Genomic DNA, 12,207 nt, shown 5'->3' with positions numbered 1-12,207 from the left:
AATCATTTATCCTTCACAGAATATGTTTGAATAGAAAAGAATGTTCTTGAACATGTTTGAATAGAAATGAGCATTCTTGTCGTGGAACATGTTTAGGAATGTTCTTGTCGTAGAACATGTTTGAATAGCAAGGAATGTTCTTGTTGTGGAACATGTTTGAAAAGAAATGAGTATTCTTGTCGTATAACATGTTTGAATAGAAAGGAATGTTCTTGCCTTAGAATATGTTTGAATAGAAAGGAGTATTTTTGTCGTAGAACATGTTTAGGAATGTTCTTGTCGTAGAACATGTTTGAATAGAAAAGAATGTTCTTGTTGTGGAACACAATTGATGGGAAAGTAATGTTCTTGTTGTGAAACATAATTGATGGGAAAATAATGTTTTGTCTTAGAACATGTTTGAATAGAAATTTAACTATGGTCCAGTATGATGAAATTCTGTATATTTTGAATAATCTTAGTTTTGACTACCTAAGTAATCACCGATTACTATGTGAGAAATACAGTATTTTTAGAAAAGATGAGTGCATACATTTTACAGGTTAAACGCAGCATTAATAACATGTAAGGCTAAGCAGAGGTAAGTAAAAATACATGTATATAATTTCAAGTTACTAATATTTGTGTAGCGTAGATCGGTTCAAGCACTTCAATAAGGAGTTATCGTAACTAAACCTTAATATAAAAAGTATAAAAGATGGCATTTAAATTTAAACCGTTTCGATTGAGAAAACACCACTGTATTAATCACATGTACATATTAGTATTCAGTTCCTCTCATAAAACATTCAAGACATTACAATGACTCCTAATCCTGATCAGTCTTCTTTGCCAATCATAGAGTATCGGGCATTAAATGGTTTTAAAATATGATGTTTCTATTCTACATAGACACTTCGCCACTGTGCAAAGAGGCATGTTCTTACTTAGGAGACTCATTGTTTTGATCTAAGATAAGAATATAAACGTTGGAAGGTGGGATGAAACCAAAATGAATTTTTCAGATGGAATCTTATAGACAAACAACATTGATCAGTTATAAAAGCTACAAATAGTTATTTGAAAAACAAAACGATTTTATTTAGTATCGACAAACACTCTAAGCAACCCACCCTGGTGTCGTGTTTTACATAAGTTTTTCTTCATGTATTTTTTAGGATCTTGGGTCAGGGATTATCATCATTCCACTGTTGTCTCTTCTTGAAGCTATTGCTATAGCTAAAGTCTTTTGTAAGTAATTTGTAGATAAACATAGCTTTAAGTAAGATACGAGCTCATTGTATAGTTAAGTGTGTGTCTTGTTCGTTTATTAAGCATATATATATATATATAATGCAATACATATTCTTTAAAAGGACATCTTAAGTTCGTCGAGTGAAAAATGTATTGCAATCAACAATATGATTTGAATAATGTTTAAATGATAAGTCTTAAAGTTCTTGAATTAAAGGGTTTTCGTAGGCTATTCATTCAGGATTACGTCAGGTTTTCTTATAAAACCATAAATTATTAGAATACTTGGGTGTTTGTTGTACTAAAAATTATTTAGTTTTAACAAGAATTTGGTTGGAATTATTTCAGCAAAAGGAAAGAAGCTCGATGCTACTCAGGAAATGGTTGCTTTAGGTAAGTCATCCAATCATATTCAATATCAAGTGGAAGATGTTGAATATAAAAGAAGGTTCTTGTTTTAGAATATGTTTGAATAGAAAGGAATGTTCTTGTCGTGAAACATGTTTGAATAGAAAGGAAGATTATTGTCTTGGAAGATGTTGAATAGAAAGGAATATTCTTGTCTTGGAACTTGTTTGAATAGAAAGGAATGTTCTTGTCTTGGAAGATGTTGAATAGAAAGGAATGTTCTTGTCGTGGAACATGTTGGAATAGAAATGAGCATTCTTGTCGTAGAACATGTTTGAATAGAAAGGAATGTTCTTGTCTTGGAAGTTGTTGAATAGAAAGGAATGTTCTTGTCTTGGAAGATGTTGAATAGAAAGGAATGTTCTTGTCGTGGAACATGTTGGAATATAAAGGAATATTCTTGTCTTGGAACTTGTTTGAATAGAAAGGAATGTTCTTGCCCTAAGACAAGAATACTCCTTTCTATTCAAACATATTCTAAGACAAGAACATTCCTTTCTATTCAAACATATTCTAAGACAAGAACATTCCTTTCTATTCAAACATATTCTAAGACAAGAACATTCCTTTCTATTCAAACATATTCTAAGACAAGAACACTCTAAACAATTTCCGTACTTTCCTGCTTTATTAAAACATGCCCATGCGGTAACATAGACCCGGTGCCAGAGGCTGCATCACAGGGGAATCGTGTTTTATTTTGGGGGTGCAGTTATGTAAATATCCAGATCCCTATAAAACTGTCATCATCTTTACAGATTACTATATACCCTATAATTGCATTACCCATATATATATATATATATATATTCAATTTGCACACCGCAACTACTTACTGAACATTTGATGATTCTCTCCGTGGAAATAAGTCCTATAAAGGGTTAACGGTTACTACGGGTAGATATTCTAGGTATCGCAAATAAAGTCACAACAGCGTCACTAAGTTACAATTAGGATTTGTATTTAGAGATATTGGAAATTCCGGTTACAAGATTGTTTGTTTGTAATTAAGCACAAAGCTACACAATGGGCTATCTGTGCTCTGCCCACCACTGGTATCAAAACCCGGATTCTAACTTGTAAGCCCTCAGACATACCGCTTTGCCACTGGGTGGCCGGTTACAAGAGCTTTTGGGATATGAAGATACCGGTTAACAAAGCTTTTATTGTATGAAATTTTGGTGGGAGAGAAATAAATAAGTTGGGAACATTATGAAAGCGAGGAATAATAAGTGGGTGTGAAACGTATGATGAGGAGTGACAATAGTTTAAGTGTGAAAGATTGGATGTGGAGAAAGTGACAACATTAATGTATAAAAACAGGCGAGATCTGATATCATTTAGTGACAGGTGAATGTTAAACATTGTGATAAGAAAGCGACAGTAGCTTGAGTGTGATACAATGTAATCATGATTGGAGGTGGAATATTATTATACGTTAATATATTATTAGAATACATTATTATACGAATATGATAGTGTGTAATACGGAGTGACAATAAGTTAGTGTGAAAGGTTGCACTGAGAACTTATTATCGAAAAGTGTGAAATGTTTTGATGTGACAACAGTAGATGAATGTAAAATTTTGGGATGAGAAGTTATCTCGCAAACTGTTTTTCACATTATGCAGTGTGATGTGTACCCGAAAGCCATTGAATAAACTATGGAGTAATGATACTATAGAAAGTTGAACAATGGCATACTGCCCTTTAAAATTATAAGTAATGAAAACTGACACTAGACGGTGGCACTGAGATGTTTCTGCTAGTTTGTGATATAAACAGGATATATATATATGCTTATTAATTGCGACATTTCTCAAGTATCGTTAGGTTTTATGACATCCTTTTACTGTATCTTAAAATAAGTGTATTTGAGAAGACAAACACGATGAAATGACATTATGTTATTTTGATAGTATATTATTTTTGAGTGTGTACAACTCCGTGATAGAATTACACGTGTGCTAAACTTTAAATTGAGCAGTATCTAAGACAAATATATCGTTACAACTTTATTTCAGCTAGAAATGCATTGTTGGTTTTTGTCACCGCTTCTGTTGCCGCCATTTTGATATTATATGACGCCAATCCATTTACTTTAACTAAAGAGGTTCCGTCAGGACTGCCAACGTTTTCTTTTCCAGTATTCACATATGACCATTTTGAAAATCTCACCAACACATCAGTTCATAAGGGATTCATCGAAGTAACCAAGGTAAGATGTGCGTACTCCTGATAAACTAAAAAAACAACAACAAAAGAACGAGAGTTTATTGGTGTGTTCTTGTTACAAAGTTTACCAAGATAAGGAATAGAAGGGTGGTCACCACTAAATACTGTGGTAATTTTATTTTTTTGATCTTCTGCGAAAGGAATGAACTGAACCCCATAAGTGATTGGTTTAAAAGGTTAACTCACTAGTACTTCCTAGTAAGACACTTTATAACAGCTCATAATACCACATTGTTTCTCTTCTTCTTCTTCACAACCAAGGACTGGCCTCGAGTTGTATTTCAGGATGTATGGACAACCACTAATTAGGCGCCATTGTTTCTTTGATAGTCTCACATCCTCTCCTCCTCTTGATTGGAATCAAACACAAGACTTCCTGCACGCTACTCAAGCGCTCTATTAAATGAGTTACAAGGTTAATCCAGTTGTAACTGCTAGTAAGACACTTTTTAATAAGTTTAGCTACCACCGTATTAAGGTAAAGTATAATGAATGTGTGTTTTATGTAAAAATAATTGAGAACAAAAGACTCCAATGATAAAACAGAATATATGTACGTAATATAGAATCTCCGTGATAAATCTGTTAGATATGTAACAGTTACAAAATTTAACAGTATAAGACTAAAATAAGATATTATAAAGGTGCTAGAAAAAGAGCACAATATATATATCGTCAATGGAGCCAAAATAGTAACAAATACTAACCCTATTAAATACGGAACATATTTGATCCCAGGTGAAAAGATCACGAAAAATAACTAGAGGATTTGTTTTGTCAATTTTATCAAATTTAAAACTCGAAAGTTTCGTTAACAGAGAGGGAACGCAACTGATGAAACAATGCATTATAATCTTTATAATTATATACGTAAGAAAAGTGTATTTAAACATTTATTCTGATGGTCAGGTTATTTTAGTTTCTCAGTAGCTTACTCTGACTATTAGTTATTATTATTTTATATACGGACATGTTACCTAGATGGCGGATGTTTGATGTCAAAAATAAGAAAAGGGTATAGTGGATAGAACCACACAAGGTGAGATATATGTTTGATATTGTTTAAACATCATCAAGGTAAGTGATGAATGATAAGGTTAACCATATAAAAATAAATAACATGAAGCTCAGTTTATCACTCGATCTACTCCTTGCCACTGAGTTATACCGGTTTAGGGGTTTCCTTCTCTCCTTAGTAACCCTTGATAAGGCTGCCATTGAGTTATACAGGTTTAGGGGTTCCCTTCCCTTCTTAGTAACCCTTGATAAAGCTGCCTCTGAGTTATACCAGTTTAGGGTTTTCCTTCCCTCCTTCGTAACCCTTGATAAGGCTGCCATTGAGTTATAGCGGTGTAGGGGTTTCCTTCCCTCCTTCGTAACCGTTGGTTAGTCTGCCACTTAGTTATACCGGTTTAGGGGTTTCTTTCTCTCCTTAGTAACCCTTGAAAAGGCTGCCACTGAGTTATACTGGTTTAGGGGTTTCCTCTCCTTAGTAACCCTTTGATAAGGCAAATCGAGGACACAAGACTAGGCTTCTTGCAGAGGTGAGCTGTATGTGTTTCTGCTTTTCTAAAGTCACAACAACGTCACTAAGTTACAATTAGGATTTGTATTTAGAGATATTGTAAATTCCGGTTACAAGAGCTTTTCGGATAGAACGTAAACAAAGTCACAACAACGTCACTAAGTTACAATTAGGATTTGTATTTAGAGATATTGTAAATTCCGGTTACAAGAGCTTTTCGGATAGAACGTAAACCCTTTACGTTCTTTCCCGCCGACTCCCCAGTCGCACAGCGGCATGTCTGCGGAATTTCAACGCTAGAAACCGAGTTTCGATACCCGTGGTGAGCAGAGTACAGATAACTCATTGTATAGCTTTGTGCTTAACTAAGAACTAACAATCAAACTTTCCCGCCGGCAAGCTTCAGTTCTTAGCAACCTTTACTGTGATTCACATTTGAAATGATGTACTCATAAATGGTTTTATAAGTTTAAGGTTTTTACAATATTTATTATTGTTTAAACCTGTTATTGTTATAGATGATGTAGAAATACTATACTTTAAATAATTAACAAGGTGTCATGATTTTCCTGTAAAATATCGTAAGAGAAACGCTTTCGTAACCGGAATTTTCGCCTATCCGGCAGTGTCCAGGTCTGTCAGATGCCTGATAATAAAACTTTTATTACACTTACTTATCGCGACTCCCCCCACACTAACTTATTCTTGTCATCTCCTCCATTACAGCGTTTTATACTAACCTGTAGCAATTGTCCACCACAAAGTTTCAACGACCTTTCGAGCAGTTGGTGATATTTTAGTCTCAGCTCTAAACTTCCTGTCTTTGTAATGCTGCGAGACAAAGGATGTGATATTAGAGATGGAATTGTGTACTTGAAAAACAAAACTATGTTAGCATGTACTATTAAAATACTAGAAACATATTATATAATATCATTCACATTTAATATCGTTATTATTTATCCCAAGCAAATAAATGTAATTAATTAAAAGATATTCAATTGCACGCATTTTCTATAAGGGAAATAGTTACATGGTTCCCTATTTACGAAGACGATTTGTTAAATACTACAGCTAATTTTTGTCATGAACACACACAATATTAGATAAAAAAAAAACATTATATACACTTCACCAATTAATTATTATTATTCTAAAAGAAAACATTGACGGTTTCAAAGTGGGCAAATACCAAATTATAGCTATAGAATAAGACAGTTTATCTAGTGAGTAATGACGACATACGTTATTACAGAATATATACACTATATTGCAAAAAGTATTTTAGGAACGCACACCTCAGTTAAAGAAGTTTAGAAATAGATTAACGTTCTACAGAATGGGGCTTATACAAGTTAGTAAACGTTAAAGACAATCAGCTGGAGTCAAGATACCACGAGTGAAAAAGTTCATGGAACTTCAAAAAGGAATAGATACTAGATGCTTTGTTAATAATATCAGTGTCCAAAATATTTCAACACATCTTATGACATCTAAATCTATCCTGAGTAATCTGTTGAAAGAATGAAACACCAACGGGTATGATAATGTGGATAAGAGCTAACTGCCTAATATTATTCATTTTCAAATTAATACAAGCTTTGAAACATGTTGTGAAATTCAATCACATATCTAACACTAAACGACTTAAATGAAATATCGGGATTGCAAACCAACACCCTTTGAACATATGGAGCTCCATGCTGCTCGAATTCACATACAAACTACAACCAATAAGCTACTCATCACAGCTGTGAATGTAAGGCATCGTTCCTTTTTTAGCGTTGAAACTGAAGTGAAAAACAAAGGAAAACCGCCATATTGAGTGATAAATTCTACAACTCGTTGACTGCCTTAGATGAATGGATCGAGAATTGATGGCTACATAGAGAAGAATTGGTGTCTATGATATATGGTATTCTGAATCCGTGGTATGGGCTATTTTTAGCTGGTTTCAATTTGATTACTTATTGCAGTAAATAACTTGTTAACGCCTTTGCATTCTTTTCTATTTTGAACTGCCTGCATTCACGTAATTCAATATGAAAGAATTATACCTCTTTTACCATGATAAGGCAACATGCCATGATGCATGCTCTTTAGGACAGCCAAGAGCCCGATCTGAATCTAACTGAACTATTCTAGGAAATTTTGAAATCTCGCTACAATTGGAGCTCTTTGCAAAAGTAACAGTGGTCTATTCCACCATCCGTGTATCAACAGTTTGTAGCATATGTTTGCAATGAAATCCAAGCTGCAGTGACCACTAAAAGTAGGTCCAAAAATTTTTAAATAGCACCATCTGCGGCAAAATACGGAAACTTCTAAAGGAATGTTTTCCATAATGTATAAAAAAGAGCGGAGGATGTACCTTTTGTCTCATTTTGATCAGATTTTTCAAACAAACCTAATAAATATGACGTTATGTCTGGTAAGCGTCTAAGTCTACCATTGTCTCTTCATTTCATACACACTGCATAAAAACAATGAAAGAATAATTGTAATTTGTAATTATAACTAAGATAATGCCAGTTTATGTGAAATCAGATCATGTACGTTATCTGAAATACAAAAGGATGGTCATCCAATTTATGGTATACATGTATATGTATATATAAAGACACGCACACACATTAGCCTTACCCAATATTGTCTCTTTTGTCACCTTGAAGTTAATCGCAGAGTTTAAAGTGGTCCAAGCTGCTCAGGAACTGTAATTAGGCCTCATAAAAGATATTTTCATTTTTTAAAGTATTTTAAAAGCCATCAGACGAATAAAGGCTGGCTAATTACGACAGACTGTTGAGAATTGAATACAAGTATCTTAGTGGCGTAGCTTCTTGGACACAAGAAGAAGGCAGACCATTATCCATAACACAAAGTGACTACTGTTATCTGTTGCTTCTGACTGACAGCAATCATAGAGAACGTTCTTCAAGACTGAATCAGATGTTCACAACGAGATGTTATGTTAGTGCTCAGACATCTAAAGGCTGGTCTATGTACAGATAACCAGTAAAGTGTATTCCTTTCAAGCCAAGGCACAAAATAAATTGCCTACAATAGTGCAAGGAACACGTTTAGTGGACCAACAACATACGGAGCAATATTGTTTACAGATGAATTATTCACTGTATAGTCAGATAACAGGCGTGTGCTCATTTAGAGAGAATCTGGAACCATTTCCAACTCCGTTTTCATTTGGCTGTGTTGGAAGAATGGTGTCAACAGGAATAAGCATTCGTGGATGTATCGATCTCTTATCCAGCAGAATAGTACTGTTGAGGTCACACATTATGAGTTCACAACTTACTAACTTTTGTGCTATCAGTTGATGCAACTGGTCCTAATTTCGACCTAATGGCTGATAACACCCGCCCCATGCCTTGCCAAATTGGTCAACGCGTTCCTTTAAGAAGGAGAGATTCGCCGAATTAAACTGACCTGCAGGCTCATTGGAATTCAGTCCCATCGAGCATGAATGGAATGCTCTTAGGAGGTGTGTCTTGCCCTATCAAGTGACTCTAGACACTAAAAATGCTCTGAGAATAGCCGCCTAACTTTCATAAAAACTAAAACAGTAAGCTGATTGTCATTATTTTATAACAAAGAATATGTCTTGTGATACGTTTAGTATTATGTAATCCAGTTATCCTTCAGTTGTTCTGTGCAGTATAGTGATGTGTGTGTTATTCGTGTCTGTTGAGTACAAAACTACAACAGTTAGATACTGATATATCAGAACCATAAACAACTATTTCTTGATTTGGTATGTTAAGTTTTATTTACATACACACACACACCAGCCAGGTTCGTCTAAATGTCTTATTAAATATAAGCAGCTTTTGGAAATCAACACATAATTATTCTATATACAATCGTTCTTTGTTTCTATCAAAATTATAAAATGTAATCTTAAAGTATCGTAATCAAATGGATGACATCATATAAGGTACCTTGAGTTTTTAGTCACGTGATACAATTGGTGTTTAGGCTACATAATGAACACTGAAACAACACAACTATAACTCAAATATATATAATGAACACTAAAACAACACAACTATAACTCAAATATATATAATGAACACTAAAACAACACAATTATAACTCAAATATGTATAATGAACACTAAAACAACACAACTATAACTCAAATATATATAATGAACACTAAAACAACACAACTATAACTCAAATATATATAATGAACACTAAAACAACACAACTATAAGTTAAATCTACATAATGAACACTGAAACAACACAGCTATAACTCAAATCTATATAATGAACATTGAAACAACACAACTAAAAGTTAAATTTACATAATGAACACTGAAATAATACAACTATAAGTTAATTCTAATAACTTTCAGAAAAAAAGACTTACCCTCATTAATATTAGAAGCGCCACACTTGCAATACCTAGTGCCATGTCACTCAGTCTGGAACACGATGAAAACATCACATATTGTGCAATGTTGTACATTTAAAATGGTTAATAACTAAAAAAATAATAATTTGAACCTAATTCGTATCTGTTTATTAATATTTTGTTCTTTATCCCGCCAGTGGATGTTCTTTACATAAAACAACTCATTATTAAGTTTTCTCGGTGAGTCTATATCATATGAATAACGTATTAAAGTTATTTTACATCGCACTCATTCCTGTTATTTATGTAAGTAATTCCATTCTTTTTTCATAAACTTCTGCTTTGGCTGTTTACAACATAAAGCTTCTCATTCTTCCATCGGCCCTCTAGTGGCACAGCGACATGTCTGCGGACTTACAACGCAACAACAAACAAGCAAATATTCTTCCATTTATATCTTACTTGTTGATAATTTTTCTGTTGTACACTCTCATTCTTTGTTTATACCACATTTGAAATATAATTTAAAGCAATTAATATCACCACTGAATTATCTAAAACAGAGTAAAGTATGTTAGTATTTAAGTGGAAAGCGTCATCATGAGTTTTTAAACTCTTTGAATCATGAGCAGGTTAGGATTTCTTAACGTAATAAACATATTGCTTCATGAAATATACAAGTTTTTAAAATCTTACTGGCCACTTTGCAAACTTCATGTGCTTATAAATTATATTCTCTATAAGTTTAATTTGTTTTGAATTTCGCACAAAGCTACACGAGGGCTATTTGCGCTAGTCGTTCCTAATTTAGCAGTGAATAACGAGAGAAGGAAGCTAGTTATCACCACACACTGCCAACTCTTAGGCTACTCTTTCTCCAACCAACAGTGGGATTAATCTTCATATTACTACGTTTCCATGCTGGAAGGATGAGCATGTTTGGTGGGACGGGAATTCGAACCTGCCACCCGCAGATTGCGAATTGAGCGCCCTAACCACCTAGCCATGCCAGACTTTCTCTACAAGAGATATAGAAATAACTACTACTTGTCTTGTAGGGGAATTACCTTCTGTTACATATATAATAACACACAGACGTCGTAGCGGAATTACCTTCTGTAACATATATAATAACACACAGACGTCGTAGAGGAAATACTTTCTGAAGAGAGAGGACATTGAAAAGTTAAGCTCTTATACTCAAATTATAGATTTCTCAAAGTTATTTAATATTATTATCATAATTTGTAGTGATTTGGGTTAAATAACACAATAATAACTAGATATAATAAGATTGGTAAATAAACATAAGACGGTCAAAGTTTTAAGTTAGAGTGTAGAGGTGTAAGTTATTACTACTACGTTAAAATAGGCTTAGTACGTGTAACTGTACTTTAGGTATATTTCAACTTATTGGTAAATTGTAAAACAGGATAAATACATTGTTTTATTAAATAAATAAATAGATCCAATAGTTTAAATTTAGCTTATAGATGTAAGTAGATTATAATATAAATCAGGCTAAATACATTTTATTATTAACGTTACGTATATTTTTCTAAAAATTAAGTTCTATATTATTAAAGATATACTATATTACTTTAGTGTGAAGACAAAGTAGTGATAGAAAAAATAATGTAATTGGTTCTTAAACGTTAGGCTTAACAGTAACAGTGTTACTGGTATTAGGTATTGAGTATTATTGTCACTTTCAGGCTATAACAGTAAAAATACAATGGTTAAGACTAGTGTAGGAGTTAAGAGTTCACAGTTTGTTAGGAGTAATGGGTGCAATGATGGGTTTTATTTGGGAACTCGGGACTGGAATGTACTTTTAAGAAAGCTGGTAATGAAAATGTGATATTTTTATGTAGAGTTTGTAGGTTGGGGGAGAAGTTAGAGGCAATCATGATTAAAGTAGAAGCAATAGATAAAGAGAAGTGTAGATTGTGGGAAATGGCAGCAGGATTACAGGAATAGCTAAGTTTTTACATGCATGGAATACATCAGCTAACAATGACTTTCAGGAAGCTAGAAAGAGTACTGTTTGGGCTAAAAGTGGTGAATTTAGTTATAATGAGCTTATTATGTTGAGCACCAAATTTCAACCCTTGGCTTCTGCAGATGAATAAATATTGGAGGGAAGAAAAACAAAAGGGTCAGAGAAGGATGTGGGTGATAAGAAGGTTATAGTTATAGGTGATTCCTCGATAAGGCATGAGGATAGAATAGTCTGTGGGATAAATAAGGAGAAAAGAATAAGATTATGCTACACAGGGGCACAGGTGGAGGATATAACTGACAAAACAGGAGATATAATCAAGGGGGGGCCTGCAAAGATGCAGTTTTTGTGGTGCATATAGATGCTAATGATGTAGGGAAAGGTAGGTCAGAGGAGCTAATGAATAAGTACAAGGGGTTGATAAAAGC

General features: G+C 33.7%; 1 protein-coding gene across 1 annotated transcript in view; it reads right to left on the bottom strand.

Moving 5' to 3' along the window:
• Positions 1 to 12,207, bottom strand: part of LOC106463870 (sodium-independent sulfate anion transporter-like) — a 43,765-nt gene that overhangs the window by 16,277 nt on the left and 15,281 nt on the right. The window contains exons 6-7 of the mRNA XM_022391801.1: positions 9,793 to 9,847; positions 6,142 to 6,232 (exon numbers count right to left, since the gene is read on the bottom strand). Of these exons, the coding sequence (XP_022247509.1) occupies positions 6,142 to 6,232; positions 9,793 to 9,847 (146 nt within the window). The remainder of the gene's footprint in view (positions 1 to 6,141; positions 6,233 to 9,792; positions 9,848 to 12,207) is intronic.

This window comes from Limulus polyphemus, unplaced genomic scaffold (assembly GCF_000517525.1).
Source record: "Limulus polyphemus unplaced genomic scaffold, Limulus_polyphemus-2.1.2 Scaffold56, whole genome shotgun sequence".
Taxonomy (NCBI): Eukaryota; Metazoa; Arthropoda; class Merostomata; order Xiphosura; family Limulidae; genus Limulus; species Limulus polyphemus.
The sequence above is the reverse complement of the archived record's forward strand: the minus strand, read 5'-3'. Positions and strand labels throughout refer to the sequence as shown.